This window comes from Phasianus colchicus, chromosome 6 (assembly GCF_987193195.1).
Source record: "Phasianus colchicus chromosome 6, bPhaCol1.hap1.1, whole genome shotgun sequence".
Lineage (NCBI taxonomy): Eukaryota > Metazoa > Chordata > Aves > Galliformes > Phasianidae > Phasianus > Phasianus colchicus.
This window is the reverse complement of record NC_143441.1, coordinates 13,873,825-13,895,629: the sequence shown is the minus strand read 5'-3', so window position 1 is coordinate 13,895,629 and position 21,805 is coordinate 13,873,825. Positions and strand designations below refer to the sequence as shown.

Genomic DNA, 21,805 nt, shown 5'->3' with positions numbered 1-21,805 from the left:
AAGAGAAAATGGACTGTTGTCTATGTTCTAAAGAATATCTCTGTGGGCAGAAATCAAAAGTTTATGTTTTTTCCTTTTATTTTTTTCCTCTCAGCTCTTTCCTTTGCACTGCTGCATCTGATCCACCACCCGGAGAAATCAAAGGAAGATTTTTTCTGATCAGTGCTCCTGTGCTGGTATCAGTGACAATCAAAGACTGTGAGCTTATTATACAACAAAGTGTTGGGATTTAGCGACAGATCAGATCAAATCAGTTAGGGGAAATGACCACAGATCAACGTTTAAATTGCATTGCTATCTTCTTGGAAAAAGCATAACCTGTTGTCAAGGAAGAAAACTTTTTATGTTTTGATACTGACTTTCTCCTTTCAAAAAGAGTAGCATTGAAAAAAACATAGATCAATAAGAAAATAGTTGTTTAGATTGCCTGTTGGGAATTATGAAATATTTGTTTAACATACACTGCATAGAAAACGTTTCATTGTTAAGCCTGTCTGTACCACCAGTAATACAGAATAGAATTTATGTAGCTTACCTCAGTTCATTTTCCACTACCTGAGTGATGTAAAGAAGTCATGGTGTTACTGAAGGTAGGGCCATTCCCATCTTAAAAAATCTCTACTGAAACACGTCTAGACATCTAGTAGGTAGCTCAGGTACATCTTTCAAGCCTACCTACAGCCTGCAACAGAGTAATGGACAGCCTCTAGGCAGTAAACCTCAGTGGCACAACACAGAGCTGTGTTCTTATGAGCTTGGGTCAAAATTCTGTATCTAATTTACACATTAGTTCTGGTACCTAATTGGGAAAGCATACCCATATTGCTTCTGAGCCTGACTGGCTCAAATACCCCTGACATAATCTCTTGCCTCAAAAATTTTCATGAGGAAGGTATCATTTTCTTACCCTTTCAAGCCCCCTTACAATCAAAAGTAATTCATTTCAGGTAATGGAGACATAAGTCAATACATCAAGGACGGTTTTAGGATGCCTTTGTGAATCATAGCTTAATAGATCTAAAAAAACAGCAGTATAGTTGTGCATTTTAATTCAGTTGACAGGTATCATGACTTCTTCACATGACAAGTCCCATCAAAGTCAGAATGATCAAAGGGATCTTGTAGGCACTGATACTGTAAGTGACAGCACACAGACAAACTGCTAAGACTACATACTATCCAACAAAAAGTCAGTAGCAATTTTGACTTTGATGCTACCAGTTGCTGAAACTGAGCTCCATTTTCAGGAACTTACCTATCTATATCTGTTTTTAGATACTGCCTTTGATATTCTGCAGACCTGGGCACTGGCCAGTAAACAGTATCACACAATTGCTTTCTCACAGTAAGCATTGCTTTAGATACACTATATGCTGCTTCAGCAAAGCATAAACAGTTTTAACTTTCCTGCCTAATATATGCAACTCCTGTTTAAAGTGAGGCAACTGGCTTCAGATGATGGACTTGAGGAAAGAAAACCATTACGGTGGAAACAGCACTGTAATTTTTTAAACCATTGCCATAGCTAGACAGTGCCCCAGCTGGTTCCTAGTACTTTGTCTCAAACAGCATCAGATCAACAAAAAAGTGAAAAATCCACACTCAAGTGGGAAACTACAGGAGACAAAGGTTCTGCCAATAAGCCAGATACACAGTCTGAGCCATCCACCTGGGCAGCCAGCAGCTCAAAGGGTAGACACTAAGCAGAGGTTCAGAAGTTTCCCAGTAATTCAGCACTCAGTAGGGCTTATGGTACAACTCACCTGGTAACCTTAAAGAGCAGAAATTCACGCTGTGAAGCAGAACATAACCCAAGAGGACTTGAACAACAGCAACATACCTTACATAGCAAGACCTGCCTTTATGCTTTTATCACTCTGTAGGCATCTAAAGTGTAAACAGTGAAAATGTAGAAGATGCATAAGCCTGGACAACACATAAAACTACATAAAGATCCATTCACTTCAATCCTAAGCAGTTGTGCAGACACTTTTTTCCTGAGTACTAATCATAGTCTCCAATCTTGAGTGTCACATTCAACGAGGCCCTAGAGCAAGCAGAATTGAAGCCATTTCTGTTTTAATCCAAAGGAACTAGGAAAATATTCAGGAAAACTGATCCAAATTCACTTTTTAAGAAGATTACTTAAACTGCATTAGGCTGGCAAGTGGATGCTTTTACTCAGAATCAAAGTGGACTTAACTTGGTTTAGTTTAATTCGCTTTGGAAAGAGATCTGGAATTAATCCTATTTAACTAATCCACTTTAATTACATTAATTACTTCAAATTCTTGAGTTTTCCAGTACACACAAACCTACTTTCATCTTAATTGTCTGAGCGTGCAGATCTAGATGGAACAGTTTAAGGAGCATATTTCAGATACAGGCCTGCATCTCCATGGCTAAACCTCATTAAATAATTATGTGATCTTATCCAATAACGTTCCATTACAAAAGAAAATTAATCACCTTCAGTGGTCTAAAGAGAGGCCACGTGCTCGCTAAATACAATACCCTAAATCAAGCAGGCTTGATAGATATTTTGTTGCTGAAGAGGCTTTTAGCTGATGGCTGGGTGGAGGTTTTACCACTCAGATAATTTTAGCAGCTGAACTGGCGTACTGAAAATACCGAAAAATTACAAGAGGATTACAAAAGGAAGAAAACAGAACTTTCTTCTCTGTCACTTGTATTATTATTGTTTTCCTACCTGGGTGGTTCCTCCTAGAGTTGCGCAGAGAAACAGAGGACAGATGAGGAAGAAGTTTCCAGGTGGTTTTACAGCGAGCTGGAGACGATTCTGGTATAAGCTTGTTCAGTATTTTCAAAGATCTTCCAGTTATCACCTAAAGGGAGATCAAATATATTGGTTATTTTGCAGGACTTCTTCAGATAGAAGTTACTAGATTAGGCAAAATCTGAATAAGTGACAGAAATGCAAGTGGTAAAATATTCTAGAAAAGGAGGGGAGGAGAAAATATTAGGCCTTCTGCAATTGTTCTTTTTGAGTTTGTGATATTTATCAGTCAGGTAATAAAACCTTGCTTCAGCAAACAAGTGAAGAACAGCCATACTGTTTCCATCCCAGCCCAAACATCACCTACAGTTTTCAACTGCAAATATTGCTTTGGAAAGAGAAAGCTGCTTGTGGTTCAAGGAGACTTCACATCTCCACACTTCTCACTGTTCCAGCTCTCTCAGGAGAGGGCTCCCGCTCTCCCCGCCTTGCATCTCCACCAACACCAGCAAGCAGAACTGAGCATAACTAGAACCCAGACACTTCATAATGGAACTATATAACTGGGGAAGAGAACAGCAGCTTGAGACAGGATAACCAGATCCATTCCAACAGCCTGCCTGACCTCCAGAAGGAAAGATGGGGAGGTGAAGATACTAAAGCAAAACTCAGGAAAATGGGAAATGGCACAGAGGCCATTTTGTCCCAGGAGGAGAAATATCTCAGTGGGTCTTTGCACATAATTGCACTCACTAAAGCACTTCACAGGGAAAAAAAAGATAACAGGACAAGGCAGGTTTTAACCATCATCACAACAGCATATGATTCAATCTCATACCCTGCTACACAGTGCTTCAATTCATTTGAACTCCTCCTAGACAAATTATACTTAGTCTTATCTGGAAAGTTACCTCAAATCCATTCATTACAGTAGTTTCTTGTTTCACGTTGGTCCTAGCCTGCATACCTCTGTCTATCATATCACAAGGCCAATGAGCTGATGCTCAAAGCACAACTAACGACATGTTTCAAAGCTTCAGAGCAACTATATGACCCATTCAGCCACTGACTGGGGAGAAGCTATGCTACCTAAACATTACCGTATACTCTCCAACCAGTTAAAAAAAAAAAAAAAAAAAATCATCAGCCAGTAGTAGAATGCCTCTAAGCACATAAAATCACAAGGCTTTGGTGATCCCTCATCACTAGGTAGCTAAAACTGTACAGTGATTCTTTTCACATTACAGTCTGCCTAGGCACTTGAAAAGAACTGACGCAACTGATCCACATTTTGACTAACCCCTTTTAGATTAAATCTAGTTGCCACAGTAATAAAACCATAATGACGCAATCCCAGTGAATGAGAGTAACCTCTATGAGAAGTTTGAATAGATTCACCTAGATGTTTAACACTAAAACGTTGTAATAAGGCTGGAAGAGAAGCAGATGCATGGCTGGCTTTCTCTAGGACTGTTAAACTTTCAGAACAGCAAAGCAGGGAAAAAAACAAAAACTAAATTTAGAACTGAAATGACTTCCTTTCTATTTTAAGGTACAGTTATGACAATAAAAACCACTATCTTCCACAGATATGCAGAAGATGATGGCAGAGATTTTTTATTCATTCAGAAATAGTTGCCTTTTCTGCTAGCCAAATATTACAGCGACAAAATAAAAGCCTCACACATTCTATAAGCAAAATACACTGATCATAAAAGCCAAACTCCATGATGAATATAGAAATAAAATCTTACACCTTAATCATGATACAACCCAAGAGACAGATACAACAAACACAAAAAGTGGTCTGTAGCAGAGTACAACAAAATATTGCTCTATTTAGTTGCAAAAAATTTATTTTGCATTATCTACCACTTGCATTCATCTCCATAATTATCAAGTTCCTTGCTAATCTCCACCTTACCTACTTTGTTTATAGATGGAGAGAGAAAAGAAGAAATTCATGATTAATGCCAATTTCTAAACATTCTGTTTTAGATATATTTAGCTTCTCCACAGAAAGAAAAAAGAACAAGGATAAGGGGAGAACCTCTTTGAAGTGCTATTACAGATATATAATTCACAAAACAGTTTTTCCCCTATAATGGTTATTTGAGCATATTTTCAAACAATATACATGAGATATTTCCAGACATCATAACACAGCCTGGAAATTCACATGAAGTCTTGTAAGATCTAGTTAAGAGAAAAAAGAGACAGATAGGAAATGGCAACATTAAGCAGCTCAGAAGCTATATGATTGGGGTTTCTTTCCACAGGTTTTAATATAGACTCAAAACACAAAGGAAAGAGGATTTCCTCGCTGCTTACCTTTGTCAGACCTGAAAGACCACAGAACCTTTGTTTACAGAGGGACTGGGCTTGGCAATATAAAGAAAGATCTTCAATAAAGTTGCACTGTTTGAAGGGAAGGGCAAAAAAAGAACAAAAAAAGGCCTAGTGCCTTAAAAGCTGTAATGGCACAGCTATGAGCTCATAGGGAAATAAACAAACAAAAATCAGATCTTGATTTAAGTCCTGGATGACACGGAGGGTGCTTTGTTAGAAGGTCTTTATCACCTTCTTCTGTCTTAAGAATTTCTCTCATCTTCCTCCTTTAGTCTGCTCTATGGCCTTTTACTGTACTATGACCTTCTACTGTAAGGTAAGGACTACAGAACAGATCTCTGAAGTAGCCCACCAGCCTGTTTCCTGCCTGTGACTTCAGGTTACTCACCAGAGCTTCTGAGCCTCTTCTTGCATTGCATTTCTAGGTCCTCAAATATGCAAAACTATCAACATTGTTTCTGACCTTTCAGCGCCTCTTACCTCCATATTTCCTTTAACTTCCTGTTCCATGTTTCTTTAATGATGCTCACCACCTCCTGCCCCTCCTTTTTCTTTCCCAGTTCTGACAAAGAACTTTCTTTCAGTTCTGTTCACAGACTGTTCAGTATGCCCTTTTCTCACCTCTTTCACAGGCTGTATTCTTCTGTTCTGCACTCAGTCTACCCTCTATTCTTTCATGTGATTTTGAAGTTACATTCAACAAAATCCAAACAGAAAGAAAGAAAGCTCTATATCTGACCTGATGATAGCTCTGTATATCCTCCAGCAAAACCTAGCTCCAGTAACCTTGCTAACAGTTTAAGAAGGGCCAATAGACCTCATTCAGGTAACACACCTGGAGCAGGAAATGATTGTAATCAGCTGTCATGACTCTATCCCATGTCATCAGAACAAAGTCAGGCATTGCTTTCGGTGTATAACATAAACAATCCACAAGCAACCAAAACTTAAGACAGGACAAAACTATTTACTTCATGTTAGCAAAGCATCCTTGAAAATAAATTCCCAGATGATTATTGCTCTTCCAGTTGTGCAGCCCACAGCCTTCTGCCTTCCAGCAATCCAGCTGAGACAGACAATAACCACTCTGAAAGACACTGTTGCCCGTGGTGAATTATTGCTTAATTAGATAGAGCCAGGATGTTCTATCACATGCGCAATGCTTTATGAATAAAATCAAGTGCATCCTGCTTTCTAAGCATTCGTCTCACAACAGCACAAAACCTAGGGAGTGACAGCTTGCTACCAGGAGGAATGGTACCCTAAAGAGATATATGTTGTGTTTCAAAAAAGGTATGCAAGTATGAACAGTTTAAGCAAATCAATAGTCTGCAGTGCTGCTAGTCATAAATGCTTATCCAATGCAGAAGCACAGAAAAAGTCCAGTCATTATAAGGACTCCATTGTGTCAAGATGCATCCATGTGGGAAAATGGCCTGGTGAGTTTCTCCACAATAACAGCTCCACGGTCGCTCTCCTTTATGCATATTTTAATTCCTCACTAAGGATGCTAGCTATGGCCTACACTAATCTGGCTTCTGAGCTGGTCTGAGGCAATTTCACAAAGATCCTCTGCTGGGATTAAGAGTAGCCACATAAAGAGTTTGTGTGGAAATTGCTGGCATGCTTCAAATTCCCATCCTACATTGTTTTGAAAGAGCTTCCATGTGCAAGCATATACCTTAAACTGAACATAATATCAGCCTTCAAGAGTTTATTATCCAAAAATCTAATTTACAATTTCCAAGTTAATTGGAGGTGCTCCTTCTCGTGTCAAACCCAAGCTTTTTCAAGTAGTATTTAAATGTCTAGCATGCAAGAGAAAACTCTTAAACCAGCATATACCTGAGTGAATATTGCACTTCTCAAGAGGCTACAATCACTTAAATCCCCCAGTTCAAATATTTAGTTAGATCTAGTGCTACATACACAAGTATTAAGACTTTATTAAGCAATTAGGCAATTACTGGGGTTTTCTATACAAAATCAGCATAAAATGAATTCCCTGATTAATTTAACTCCTAAAATTGTAGTGCTAAGAGTGAACGGAAGGACAAAGAAAGGTTATGCTGTGCTATGAGGTTTGGAATTTGTACAGTAAGGGAAAAATCCCTATGAACAAGGCCTAAAAAAACATTGCATGGTATATACTTAGGGCTAGAAGTTCAGGGGAAATGCGATAGTATATTAATTAATTTAATAAATAGAGGTGCTGGTATTGAAATGTGATTCAAATCCTCTTTCACTACTGGCTCAAAGGCAGGAACCAGCAGGTCTCAGAAATGGGCAATGCTGTCTGCATAAGGGTGTAACTTAACTGCAAGCAAAGGTGGTGTACTCAGTTCCACTGAGCCTCTCTACTGACGGAGCACCGCAGAGGACCCTAGCTAGAGGAAAGTGCTATTCTCTGCAGGAAGAGAACAGGAACCTTCCTGGAGGAAATGTAATCAGAAGCTCTAATTAATGAGTGGAAGATGGATTGCATGACACAGGCCACGAACACCAGTGTCAATTGTGGGTCATGCATGTAGGTACCTTTCCATAGTATCTGTGATCATTAATGTGTGATGCGCAATGTGTTTTGAAAGCTGGTAATATACTAAAGACCACAAGCTAGAGATTGTATATGTAATTCATTTCTTCCAAACACTGAATACATGACATTGATAGCTCCAGCAAGATTTTAAGATTTAAATTCTCAAGAGCACTCTGGACAGGGGTAGCTAGCCATCAGGATGGCCCCTCAAAGCTCGCACCCAGTACAAGCCAAAAAGTCTTCCAATTTTTATTCCAAACACCAGTTCTCAAAGACAAAGACCACAGGTGATCAAAGACACTGAAGCTTTCAGAAAGGAAAGAGAAGGAGGTTAAGTTCCTAAAGAGAAGAGGGAGAGTACTATTGACTCAGAGTTGAAGCTGAAATAGTGAAAAGAAATAGGAAATGACACTGATGGGAATCTGCCCAGAGCACACATACTTTTCAGATCTGGATTATTTTTTTTTTGTTTTATTTGAAACATTTTCTTCCATCTCAGCAGGCAACACTGTGGCCTTAAACCTTGCCTAAGGACACTCCTCTTTGTTTGTCCAGCTAACTATGTGTGAAGTTGGCCACAAGATTGTTTGGGGAAAGCTGCTGAACTGAGGAGATAGTAAAAATTCCACTGTAACAACTATACTTGTGGACCTGCGGGCATGTTTAGGAAACCCAATGTTGAAGGGCATCTTTTGCTACACTGCTGATGACCTTTATTTGCAGTTTTTATCACTGGTGCCAAGCCTGAATAATAGTTCCCCAGGGCAAACACAAGGCATTGATTCTTTTTGTTTTTCAGTTATTTTTCTTCTCCTTGTTTCCATAATTTCAGGAGAGCTTATGGAAGAAACAAGGCAAATACTGTTGTAACCTAAGAAGCACTTCCGAAGTCATATGGTTACACTGCTTTACTGGTTTCAGTACAAACCAGTCCTTTTCTGTTAATCGAGAAAGATCTCCTGTTTCACTTCACTGGAGATAAATGCCTGTGGGTCGCAGCATCCCAGTCACAGTGAATACTCAAGAGTATTGCAGATAAATCAGATAGCGTAGGGAGGAGAAAGAGGGACAACAGCTGTTAATATAGAGGCTGGTGTATTTAGTGTGCTACTCTCTTTCCTGTGTAATTCTGCAGCATTCACAGAGTGGGAGACCCCCTGAACCAGCTGGCTGTGAAAGTAATTTGACTTTGTGTCTCAGAGGCTGCAGCTGCCCAGCTTGGATAGAGAGCGACCATTCTCCAAGTAAGCCTTACCTTAAAATGAGCTTTTGTTATTCATCAGACATCATTCCACATCAGCTACATTCTTGGTTTCATTGGATTATGACAGTTTTGCCAGGAATGTGCTTTTCATGTGAGCTTAGTGCCAGTAGCCCCACAGAAACTGCCTGCATTAAAAATTCATTTGTGCCGAATCACTGCAGTATCTATTTTATCAAAGCAAGTGCTTCTGAAACAAAGCCACAGATGGGAGGTTTAGGCAATCAGTTGCAAGATTAGGAAAAAATCCGAATTTATAGCCTGAGCATACATTTCTGAAGTGAAAAAAAAAAAATAAATAGTAGCAAAGAAACACCAGGCAGAAGGTCACTGCAGTCCATTAAATATTTTATCTACTTCAGTAATGAAATGTAGATATTTATTTGTGATAAAAACACATCGCTGTACAGTCTGCTTTGATTAACTCATCACATAAATCCTCTGTTGTAGAAATTTTCAGAAGTTATCGAAAGCATTATTAGAAATGTCAAGGCTAGAACTGTCGGGAGCTACAGTGTGGAGGAGCCTCGTGAGAGCAAAGCAGCATGTAACAGGAAGAAAGCTTTCTGAATTAAAAACACTTGATTAATTTAAATGTATTATATGAAATAGAAAAGTTTGTTTTCTAATCTTTCCCTTGTTGGTCAGAAAAGCATCTCCACTTTAGAATTTTATTTTGATTTTGTTTCCTGCTGTGATTACCCTAAGCGTTCTTGCCAATTACATGTCTTAAGTGAACTTTAATGAATTAATATACTGCTAAGTTTAAAATTGAGTCTAGTTTTAATATTGCCTCCTGCATATATCCAAATACAAATATACTTTTTCAAAAAAGTGGTACCAGACAAAGATGTTTCCGATCGATTTCAAGTCATTAGAAGAGCTGTGGATGTTGACAAGACATCCCACAGACAAGAATGAACAATGTTTTGGAGTTCCTCAGAAACCAACAAAACCTGTGAAACCTTTGCAAGGAAAAGGATTTCACATATTGTTCCTACTAACACTTCCAACTCCTAAATATGGTTTTTGTGATGCTAATCTATTTTTTAGCAGCTACACTGCATTTTTACAAAACAATCTTCCGTGTTAGAAAAGATTTACTTAATGGGCAAAATAAAACAATGATCACAAAGCTGGAAAGGTCTCTATTTTTCGTTTATGTATGAAAAACCAAAAGTATTTTATTTGGATGTTTTATTAGAAAGACTCGCAGAAATCATAGACTGGTTGCTAAATGCTCCCATTCTTTCCTGCACTCTAGCTGGATTTTATCTTCCATCACTAAAGATCTTCTTTCATATGGGATGAGGCTGTCATAGCCCCATTGTAAAGGAAGGAAATTATGAGCCAATATGCAGACATTTTTGGTTTCAAAATATAACTGACTTGAATTAAATATGCTATTTTCAAGTATTTTGCCAAAAGTGTGATTTTTTAAGACAACAAAAGCAAACTGAAGTATCCATACAGCATTATTTTATAGTTTTGCCTACAATGGGAACCATTAGGCACCACAGTGAATGTTCATAACAGTGACTTACTGAAGTGTAGGAAAGCTAAGAAGTCCCCAGATTAAGGCAGAATAAACCCAGAGTAATTTCAGCTATTACAGAAATACTATTGAAATTATGCATTTTATAATTTAAATCATAAGAGGTCAAATTTAATTTATTTATGCATCATTTTGTCTTCCCATGGGATCCTCTGTGACAGGGCCTACTATAGACAAGTATCCCATGCTTTAGCCTGATTTCTTTTTCCAAACCAAATGTGCCTACATACACTTGGTAATTTTCAGCACAATAAATCCAGAGGGCTATTACAGCCAGGAAATGTTAAATTCTTTGCCCTTCCCAGAAGGAAAGCAAACAGGATCTGTGAAAAAATAGAAAAGAAATGCCTGTGATTCTCCAGTACAAAGCAAGCATGTCCTTTATGTCTGCCCTACGTGGTAAGTCACTAACTGCCTTCTTCATCACAATATTAAAACTGGGAAAAGTTATGCTAGTGCAAAGAGGATGGAGGATGGTAAAGTAAAAGGAGCAGAGTTATAATAAATGTTAGTGCTACAACCACATATGTTATTGAAAGCATACATTTTTAATCTGTCGTATTTCTCAATATATACATTGCTTGTTTCCCTCTTCCCACACAACTTGACAGATAGTTCCTTTCTTTTATTTTCTTTCTCTATCATCTGTTGGTTTTCAGGAATAAGAACTGTGTTTTTGCTAAATCATAATGAATTTAAAGCCACTCAAATCACTAAAAATAATAATAGGTACAAGGGTTGCTCTGGAAGTCGAGCCTCACATTTTATGGTGTTGGCCCACAACATCAAAGGTGAATGGTGGTTGTATGTCTGTAGAGGTTGCACCTTCCCTTCTCACCAGTATTATATTACATGTTGTTGCCATGTGACAGATGGCAGCAGAGGGGCAGTCTGACAGAATGGCTCTGACATGGAAGTGCATATGAAGTACTGAATTCCTCCATGCAGAAAACAAGAAAACAAGGCATCCACTGACATTCATCAACACCTGCTGAACATGGAGACCAAGCAGTGGAGGTGAACACAGTGAGGCAGTGGGTGATGCATTTCAGCAATGGTGACAGTAATGTGAATGACAAGCCATGTTACAGACAGCAGTGCAGATTTTTACAGTCATGGCATACAGGTTCTTGTCCATCGCTGGCAAAAAGGCATAGTTGATAGCAGTGACTATGCTGAAAGCTGTAGCTGAGAATATGCTCTATCAAATAGCTTTACTGAGCTCTTTGTAATTGTTGTAGCTTACATAGAACTAAACTGGAGGCATTCATTTCCAAGGTATCTACATATATATACTGTCCTGGACTGCAGAGGTCTAAATGGAAGAAATATGATTCAGGATTATATTCCAGTGGCATTTTGACTGTCTCGGTACAGACTAAGCAGAGATGGAACGCCTGCTCAGATCTTCATAAACCAAAGTTCAGCTTCTGTGTAGACTTTGAATCCCTATTTGTATATGCAAATGTATTACTGTTTATGCAAATTGGACATATATTCACATAGCAAGTATAAAATGTGCAAAATGCCTGCACACAATTAGTGCAAGCAACTGTGCTATCCATATACACAAAAACAACCCTAATTACAAGAAGTAGCTACAGAATAACTCCCAGTTCCACGCTACATTTCTATGCTTCAGCACTGTGCAATTATCGACTTTACTTTAGCAGATATTTTCAGAAATTGCCAATAATCCAATAACGGAAAGAAATTGATTTTCAGAAGTAATAACAGAGGAGAGATGGAATCATCTGGAGACAAGAGGAAAAGTATAGATCATTTAAGTCAGTATTCCAGAAAATTGTTCCAAAACCACTTGCGCTCCCAGAGACCTGAGCTGCCATCACTTTACCACTACAGACAATTCACATCTGCAGATGTATACGATTGTAAACAGACAGATGAGCCAATGAGGAACATACTAAAATTGCTGCAAAGTTATTCATCTTTCTGCTTCAGTTACTCATCCAAAAAATGATTAATACATACTGACTTTGAACACATTATGCAGGCCAGGCTTGGCAGGGATGCTTTGATAAGTGGGTTAAACTATGAAGAAAATTTTTTCTAAGAGAATAAAGGTTACCTCACATTGACTTTGAAAGTCTTTCTCATATCATCTTGCAATGAGACGCATTTCTTTATTCTCAATTTATTTCTCTGTGGGAGATCCAGTCTTGAAGAATAAGTGAAATTTTAGCCCCATCAAGAGAAAGAGAAGGAAGGAGGTAAAAAAATTGTCTTATTCATGGAGCAGAGATACCTCAACAATGACCAGAGTATCTGTGAATGAACACTAAAAGCACACTTTTGATCTATGTTATTTAGTCTTATTTAAGGAAGATTGATACAGCTATCAAAGTTATCACGCATAATTGCTTCTATTTTCATTGAAATAAAGGGAATGTTCATCAAGTCATTTGGTTCTGCTAGACCCTCTTCACTCACAGTGAAATTGAGTAAGAACAGAGTTTTAAGCTGAATGGTAGCTCACTCAAAACTGTTCTTGAGCACCCCTACAGGTCTATACACACTTCAGTCTTCACACTTTAGCAATAACACAGCTGTTCCTCAAACATGTTCAACAACTGTTTGAATGCCATAAGTTTCATAGTGTAAATGGGTCCTAAAATAGCTGGAACATTATGTCCTTTACCATTATACCTTCCTGCCTGGCTGCCAGATTGTTCTCTTTTCCTTTTTTGATGGATTAAGTAGAACCACAGCAATTTGTTGATTTGAAAACTAAGCAATCTCTTTAAACTGTCTGTACGCTCATTCACTGCTGTCACTGGCTCTACCTGAATTCATTTTCGAACCTGCAGTGCAAACGCTTTACTCATGAGGAATTTGCATCTGCAAGCAGTGGTGATGAATCCAATAAAATAGACTCATTTCTTATACTTAAAAATTTACTTTTTCTTCTCAATAGCTGGTACTTTCTCCCTTCATTTCCTTCCTTGCCTGTCTTTCAGGGCATAGGTTGACTCTGCCTACATTCTGCTTACAACGAATGTCATTTCAGAGATGCCCCCATCACCAGACTCTGCAGAAATGCAAGCAATTACAGCACTCTTCCAAGTTTTGTCAGCAGCATGAGGGCTTGATTCAAACATCAGTGAAATTTCTCTTGAAACGGGCAAAGAAAATAGGCCTTACTTTTCTTTTCTTTTTTTTTTTTTCTTTCTTTCTTTTTTTTTTTTTTACCAGAAGAAAGGAAGAAATAAATTGACAAGAGACTTAACATTAGAAATATATTCTTCTCCATGACTTCTTCACCACTGAGAGGTATGCAGGATCACCGGCCAGCCCTTCAGGTTTGGCTATGACATCTCTTCACTCGGAGAAGAAAAATTCTGTCCTGTTACTCTCAGTGCTACAGCAAGAATTGAAAAAATGTTCCGAAACCTCACAGTGGAGCAAAAGCTTGCTCCATTTAACTGTAGGGAACACTGGAAGGTCAGCTCCTTCTGTCTTTTCTACCATTTCACCAATAGATGGTGGCAAAGACCCCCTCCAAAGCTGCCACTGGACCCACAGTTAATATTTTTTAAATCCCTCGAGGAACATATAAAACGGAGAAGGCAGATGCAGACATTTCTTTTCCACTCATCATCATGTAAAGAAGTTAATTGATTTTATTTCTAACTTATCTATACATAATTATTCTGTTAATGCTAGCTCTTCCCTTAACAAAAAGCATTTCTTTTCTCAACAATAGTGTTTCTCTTTAATTTCATGCTACAGAGCATAAAGAGGAACATCAAAGCAAGCTCTTATAAAATAGATTAAGAAATGATACTTGTTCCTAAGAGCTCAGCACACCTCTGTCTGAAAGAGAAGAGGGGGCACAGCACGAGACTCAACAGAAGTGATTTTAAGCGCTTCTTCCAGTACGTAACATTTTGAAGTGCAGGCTGCTCTCCTCAGAATTGCCAGCCATGAGAACAACTCCATGCCATTTCAAGAGACTCCAGGTAGCTGCAGGACTCCCTTGGCCAGCTGTGCTAGGCTTGGGGAAGTTCTGATGACTCAGAGGAGCCAAACATCAGAGCTGTGCCATGCAGGATTTGGTGATAAAAACAGCAAGGATTTTATTTTGACTCAAAGGCTTTTTGAGTGCCATCCTTGTGCTTCAGAAAGCCATGAGGAAAACCTGTTTCTGCCTGGGAACAGAGCAGTACGGGCAGAGCACTAAGGGTGGCTGGAAAGTCACTAGCACAGGTGATACTTAAAACAGAAGCCCTGAGTGTTTGCCAAGAACCCATCACAGAACTGGCTGAAGTAAGCCAGACCTGCTGGCCAAACTGCAAAGCTTATAATAACATCCTGCCTGTCTTAATATGATATTGTTTTCAGATCATGATGATATTCTCTCTCTCATTTCATGATCCTGTGTAATGCTGCCAGCAACAGCCGTGCCATTCCATGTTAGCTTCTGAGAGATGGCTAGGATTTATTCATCTTTTATTTGAGAACAAAGAGCTCTGGGGTCCTTGGTGCAAACTGATAAAAAAATACTACTTTGGTCTATTTACCACTGGGTTCACCTCTGAACACAACTGTGCTAGTTTCTTTTACCACGTGCCTTTGCATAACAGTTCACAAGGATTTTCTGTATTTATAGATTTTGCTTATATGCTTTTCAGTTCTTTGCTTATTTGCAGTAACTGATCTCCAAGCTGGAGAACTATGGTCAGCTTATTTGCTTAAGTACCAATCTGTCAGTATAAATAACTCATTGTGCATCAAGCTTTCCAACATAGAAAAAAAGAAGAAAAAAAAGAAAGATAATCTTAACTGTCTTTTCCCTAACAAGCATAAGGATAATTTCCACCACTATATTTTGCACAGAGAATAATCTTTTAAATTTTTATATGGGGACTCTAAACTATTTTTTTCTAAATCATACACCTTATTTTTCCTTCTGGATTTCAACTGTAGGTATTCAGAGAGTCCAAATAGACATTCCTAGTGATCCATGGGACTCTATTTCCTACAGAGAGAAAGAAAAGGCAGATCTGGACCAGATGTCTCTGCTGTTGGACCAAGTGAGCTGCAGAGATCCTTTACAACCTATATCATTCTATGAATTTGTGATTCTATAATTCATTCTCCTACTAGTTTGCTTCACCAAGTCACTGTGATGAGGTTTTATTTCTAAGGAAGAGGTAAAACAAAGAAGATGGATAAGTAGACCTGAACTGCTATGAAGAAACATTGATAAAATACTCATGCTCTCAAAAGGCAGTCAGTGGGCAGCAATATCCGAGGGAGGGATCATATCACAGAGAAAAACCTCGTAACAGTCAAAGTCCAGGCAGCTCTTTTATGCACTCTTACTAAGTTACATTCTCTTCAGTGTCAGATGCTACTGTCCACATGAAGTGGTATCTCTACTAAATTACAAAGCAGATGTTAAGCTATGAGATGTGCCCTGTGCCTTAATTCACATCTTCCAGAACCAGCTTACACTTTTTAATTTCATCTGTGCATTTAGATAAGAGGCAACAATTGGCACTAGGGCTTCTCTATTATTATTGTTGTCGTTGCTGATGCTGTTGTTGTTACAGCAGAATGGGGACAATCCAGATATGTTGCCAGCCACCATTATATTTATTATCCACCAACTTTTAAGATTTCTGGATTGATCTCTCTCATGATAAAGCATACTCCTGAGAGTTTCAGTACGGTGTAGTTTTTACAAAACACAATGGATGACAGTAGCAAAGAAAACCATATTAGCCCTACTACAAAAAAAAATAAAATCAAGCCCTGAACAGTTTAGGAAGAAAACCCAAGTGAGGGTGCACTGCACTGGACTGAATAGTGGTCATTCTCCTTGCCAAAATACTCATCCTAAAAGAGATTCCTTGGGAAGCATAGATTACCTTGTTCCTTCTGCCAAATAACACAGTGGCCTGAGCGAAAGGAGAGAAAACATACCTTCAGAAGTCAAAAGGTCTCCTAACCCACCAGCTGTGTTCTAGACATCGAGGAAAGAATATTTGCAACAAAGACATTTAAAATGTGGTTTTCCCATCCACCTGCATTTGCTTGATCCTGATTGCTTGTCTGGTCTAAAAAGCTTCAGCCTCTGCAAGTTGAACTGGGAGGAACATCACTACCACTTGGGTTTGTGTGGGCAGAAAAGGGGGATTGTTTGTTGCAAGCCAGGGCACATAATGGAGGGAGCAGCATTCAGTCTGAAGAGAATTTTGGCATACTCAGTATAATTATTCCTAAAAGCTCGGCACTTGATCCAATCCCTGTTTAAGTCAATGGGCGTTTTTCATTGACTTTTGGGTGATAGATAAAATGGGCCATTAGTGCTCTTTCTAAAAGCTCTGCTGAACAAACACATCACTAGGTGGTTCAGGTCTTTTTTGTAATGCCTTTCCTTCCCTCTCAAATACTGCATTTATCTCTACTCTTGTCTATTTTATGGCAGCTTGTATTGTAACACTTTCACCTTCGCCTGTGAGGAGAAAAATACTCTGCCTTTCTTCTTAGCCAGTAACAGAAAATCTGCTCCACTAAAACCACTGTAGATTAAGAAACTTGATTAGAGTATAAAAATGAAGGTTTGGGCACTTAATTCTGTATGCCTAAGCTTTAAAAAATATTTTTTCTTTTTTTTGTTTTAAGTTCTAATTAAACTGTTTTGTTAGAGAATTTCAAATATCCCACTTTGAAGTATAGCAGAGTGAAACAACTGGGCAAAAATCATGGTTTCATCAAATGAAAACCACTTTGGTTTTATTTACTTATGCTGGACATTTCCCAGGAGAGTAAAGCGATAAAAAGAAAACAACTTTAGGAGATTCATCTGCATTACACCAAATTGCCATTCCATTCTGTCTTCTAAAAAGGTCCTGTTAAGTGATGGCAGTGTAATTTAATAGCTAAGATTAGGTAAAAGTAGGTACCGTGGAGAAAACACACTGCACACATAATACAGCAGCAAGCTCTCATTTACAACCCACATAGTCTAAACTTGTGGGTAACTCCGTATGTGCTAAGCACCCTATATTCAATTCACAGCCACAGAGTCAGAAATCCAACAGTTCTAGCTGTCTGGACCAGTAACAACTCTACCTGCAATGGCACTTAGTTGCTTGCTTTTTATTTTTAATATTCTCTTTAATTGAAATGTAGTGTATCCAGTCCTGACATCACTGATGATATCAGGGAGCAAAGCATGGGCTTTCGCTCTGGCCTAGACCATCAAACCTTTTGCTGCTGGCCTAGACCAACAAACAGAGATGTTTACTTTCTCTTTTACTTGTTGTTGCACTACTGGAATGAAAGTACTCGAAAATAAGCAGCCCTTCTGCAGCATGATGCCTCCAAACAGCTGGAATTAATACAGAGACAACATTGTTCTCATCAGTTAGCACAAGTGGTGGGCCAGCTTCCAGATGCATCTCAGTTGCTGAAAGGCCTGCATGCTGGTGATGCCATTTTTATTTGAAGTGCAGCAAGCAGCATTCAAAAGGAAAACTTTTGAACTAAAGACTAACTTCTCTTCCAGAAACATAAAAAACATCGCTGGAAATGAAATCTTGGGAATGAAATATTTTCAGATAGCACTGCCTTTCAACTCCCCTATGCTTTATGAGACAACTGTGATCTTAGGGCCATGCAACTCTGCTGAAATACTGATATCATGATTCAAATAATAAACACTACTACGTAATTAAAAAATTAATAGATCTTGACTCTACCATGATGCCACATTAACAGCAAAACACACTGCTCAGTGCCACCCATATCTGTGTCCCTGTGAGCAAGGGACAGCAGCTGCAGATCAGTTTTCCTACCCCAGGAGCTAGCAGCTGGAGGAGCTGGTGTGGTCTGCCTCCATTAGTCAGCAGCTCTTCTTTCACTGCCAAAAGAAGAGAGATGAGGTGAGGCAAGATGAGATGAGATGTTGCCCTTTTGCACACTGTAGTACAGGCTAGGGGGTGAAACACATTGACAAGTCCCAGTTCCACCCTCAGTCTTTTTCCCCAAGACAACTGATTCCTAACCTGAAATCAACTATGCTGCAAAACTCTGTTGCAGAATCTTTATAGATTCAGTAGGTATTCTCTCTCATTAAGCAACCTGTGGACCTCCTATACCAGGAAAAAAAAGAAGAAAAAATGGAGAACGCAAGAGTCAGCGTCAGACAGAGGTGGAGAGGCACCACAAAATACCTTGTTGTTATTCATGAAACGGAGCACTATTTCATTTTAAATTAACTTTTGAGGCTTTCTATTTGTCTGAATCACAGCTTCTTACTGATGCCCTCTCTACTCACCGTGTCTAGAGTTTCTGATTTTCCACCTGGGTATTTAACAAACATCATAATTTACCTCATAAATCTTTGCTAAGCTGGTTATTTCCCCACATACAGACATGCAAATATGTTCCCGTTTCCACCACTTCTCTCACAGCAGTAGAATCAAGAATAACAAAACAAAACCAAACCCAGCTGTACTACAGTCCTGCAAAAATTCTTGTTATCAAAGCTGATGCAGATCCAGCCTTCCCTTTGAACTTTGTGGCTTCTCAGAGTAAACCCAATTTTACCTCCCTTGGCAAGATGCAAGGACAGTATGTTATTGTGAACTTTCCAAAAACCTTTGCTTGATGTAAGGGGAGGAGGGAAGGAAGGGACAGAAAATGTCAAGAAGAAATCAAGGTAATTCTCACTTTTACAAACTATTCCATTACCACATATGAAGCGTGCTCTCCTCTTTCAATGTCACTTCCCAACTTTCACACCACCAATTTGAAAAATGAATCACAACACAACAAGCTAAAACTGTCCTTCTTGCCTTTCCCCACCAAGGACAAACAGCAGCAGATTTTTAGGCAAAACTGTCAGCATACACTTATTACAGTAAATAAACAAACACAGGATTACAAGCTCCTAATGAGGTCTGTGAGGCTTTATAGATCAGGTTTCTCAAATTGCAGTTCTCTGAACAAAGGAGCCTAGTTAATCATAGGATTTGTGCTTTACGATTTTGAGAAGTTTGCATTGCTGTTCAAATGATGTGATCTGCCTTTAGATTTGTCTCTTGAAGAGTTCAACAGAACTACTCGTCCCTTCTCTTGGCCTTGCTTCAGGAAAGGATTTGGTGACAAACTTAAGTCTGCTCTCATTCTGAAATTCACATAGATATGAGCTTAAAAGCATTGCAGATAAATCCCAACAGAACCAACGGACCAAAGCTTCAAGAATGGATTCAATAACTGAAAAGCCATTTTGTAGGATACAGAAAACTATGCCTGTTGGACAAACATATACGCTGATGCTCTTTCAAAGGTTTTATTCTTTACTTCTTTCCAAGTTCTTTCCCCATGTTCAGATATGTTGAGGTGGCAGGTTTCTAAGATGCTGGCTAGAGAGGTACAGGCTTCTCTATTTCTACTGTGCTTTAACCTCATCTGAATTCATTTACTTTTTGTGCTGCTTTTCAAATTTGTCCTGTCAAATTTGCTTGACATATGCCTAACTCCTCTCCCAGCCCTCTCTTATGAGGATTTTCTCCTTCCTGTTTACTCCAGTTCATCTAATTCTCAACAACAGTTTGATTCTTATGCAGAAAACAACAGTTCTTTCCCTAGTCTTTCTCTTTTGTCCAGCTGTTCTCCATAAAAATGGGCACTCCCAGCAGCACGGGACTTCTACTTTGCCTACAGAAGGCTCTTTTTACACCAACAAACACCACAAAGAGTGAACTGAACACAAAGGGTGTTTGACTGAGAATTCAGAAAGTTAAACTGCTGAAATAAGTAGTTTATAATTAAAGTACTGAGAAAACCTTAACCAAAGAATCACTAGAGCAACACTATAATTATGCTGTCCTTCATATCCTGCCATTAGCATTTCTATAAGTGACATAATAATAATGTGGCTTTTTTTCTCTTTAGGAACTGTCAGCTCTCTTTACAGAATTCAAGTAAGTTTATAAAGAATATCAAGTTCTTAAATGGAAAATGCAAATGATGATTTTTGTGTAAGAGACTTGACAGTCACATTAGTAAGCTCATGAAATTCATGGCCGTATATGTTTCAAGTCAGTATGAGTAAAACACCTTTTTCCTATTCTTTTCCTCTCTATCCAGGGTTAAAGAAGGAAAAAAAAAAAAAATCTAACAATATCTCTTTTGAGCTCACCTGCTCAAGAAATGTAGTATTTTTATAGGAGCACACCAACAGCCCATTCTCAATCTACTAGAAGGAAGCTTCACATGCCAGGTATGGCAAAGATTCTAAGCAAACAGCCACCAAAGCTGTAATAAGCCACATTTGTGGGATGTCCCAAAGACATATTTTAAGTTGTTGCAGTCAGCGGACAATGTTTCTTCTGCCCCAATATCAAGGGGAAAGCTGCAGTATCAGCCATTGCTGTGGAATGCCCGGGAATGCATACCCTGACCCTGACCAGTGCATCCCTCAGAAGGTGTAATTTGATTTCTGTTCTGACATGTCCTAACATATTCAGAAAGGTAAAACAAAGCATGTGTCCCCATGTTACCGCTTTGTGAAATCTAGTGATGCTCAGTGCTGATTCCAAAGGAGGTTAAATACACTTTCAAAGCACAAGGAATTGAGGCTCACAACAGGCTGTGACGCTCTGGCATCCAGCTCTGTTCTGCTGATTTGGAGTCAATCATAAGCGTTGATAAGAGAAAAACGCATTTAGGAAAAACTCATTTTCAGTCGAACAAGCAATAGAAGTTTAATGGAGTCAAAATGAGGTACTTGAATGTCTTAAATCTTTTATGGAGTATGAAAGCAAAATAAGTACTAAAGAAAATCTGTGTTCTCTAATAGATTCTAATTATTGACTGCTTGGAAATAAAACATTATATTCAAAAAAAATATGTGATATTGATTAAATTGCATGAAATTATAAGACTAGGATATCTCATAGTTACTGTGGTATAATTTACTGAACTTTTAAGATCTTAAAATGTTTGCTTGAGTGGAAATATTTCTCATTTTAATAATTTTGGGGGCAGACAAGTGTCTCACATCTGATACAGGCAGATAGCAGCTACCTGTTATATATATATATATGGATACTGACAGGAATTAGATTGAGGTTCTGGGAAGATGTGAATTAGATCTGAACTAAATCTGCATTTACCAAGTTACTGCACTACCAAGCCCATCTCATAAACTTAACAAGTGTGGCATACACTCTTTTGAGTACAGCATAACCTAAATGTACATACACTACTTTCAAAGATCCAGTCCCACCAACTCAGAGAGGCAATATAAATAACTCAGATGTCAAAAGACACTAGGAAAATTGTTGCTGATAAAACCTTGAACTTTCATTCTTTTTACATGCCTTGTCC

At 38.6% G+C, this 21,805-nt stretch overlaps 1 protein-coding gene across 1 annotated transcript in view; it reads right to left on the bottom strand.

The window, feature by feature from the left end:
• The window catches only part of GADL1 (GAD like acidic amino acid decarboxylase 1), a gene marked incomplete at its 5' end in the record, with an annotated part of 249,026 nt that overhangs the window by 157,278 nt on the left and 69,943 nt on the right, over nt 1-21,805 (bottom strand). Inside the window, one exon of the mRNA XM_090142129.1 lies at nt 2,711-2,846. Coding sequence (XP_089998255.1) covers nt 2,711-2,846 — 136 coding nt within the window. The remainder of the gene's footprint in view (nt 1-2,710; nt 2,847-21,805) is intronic.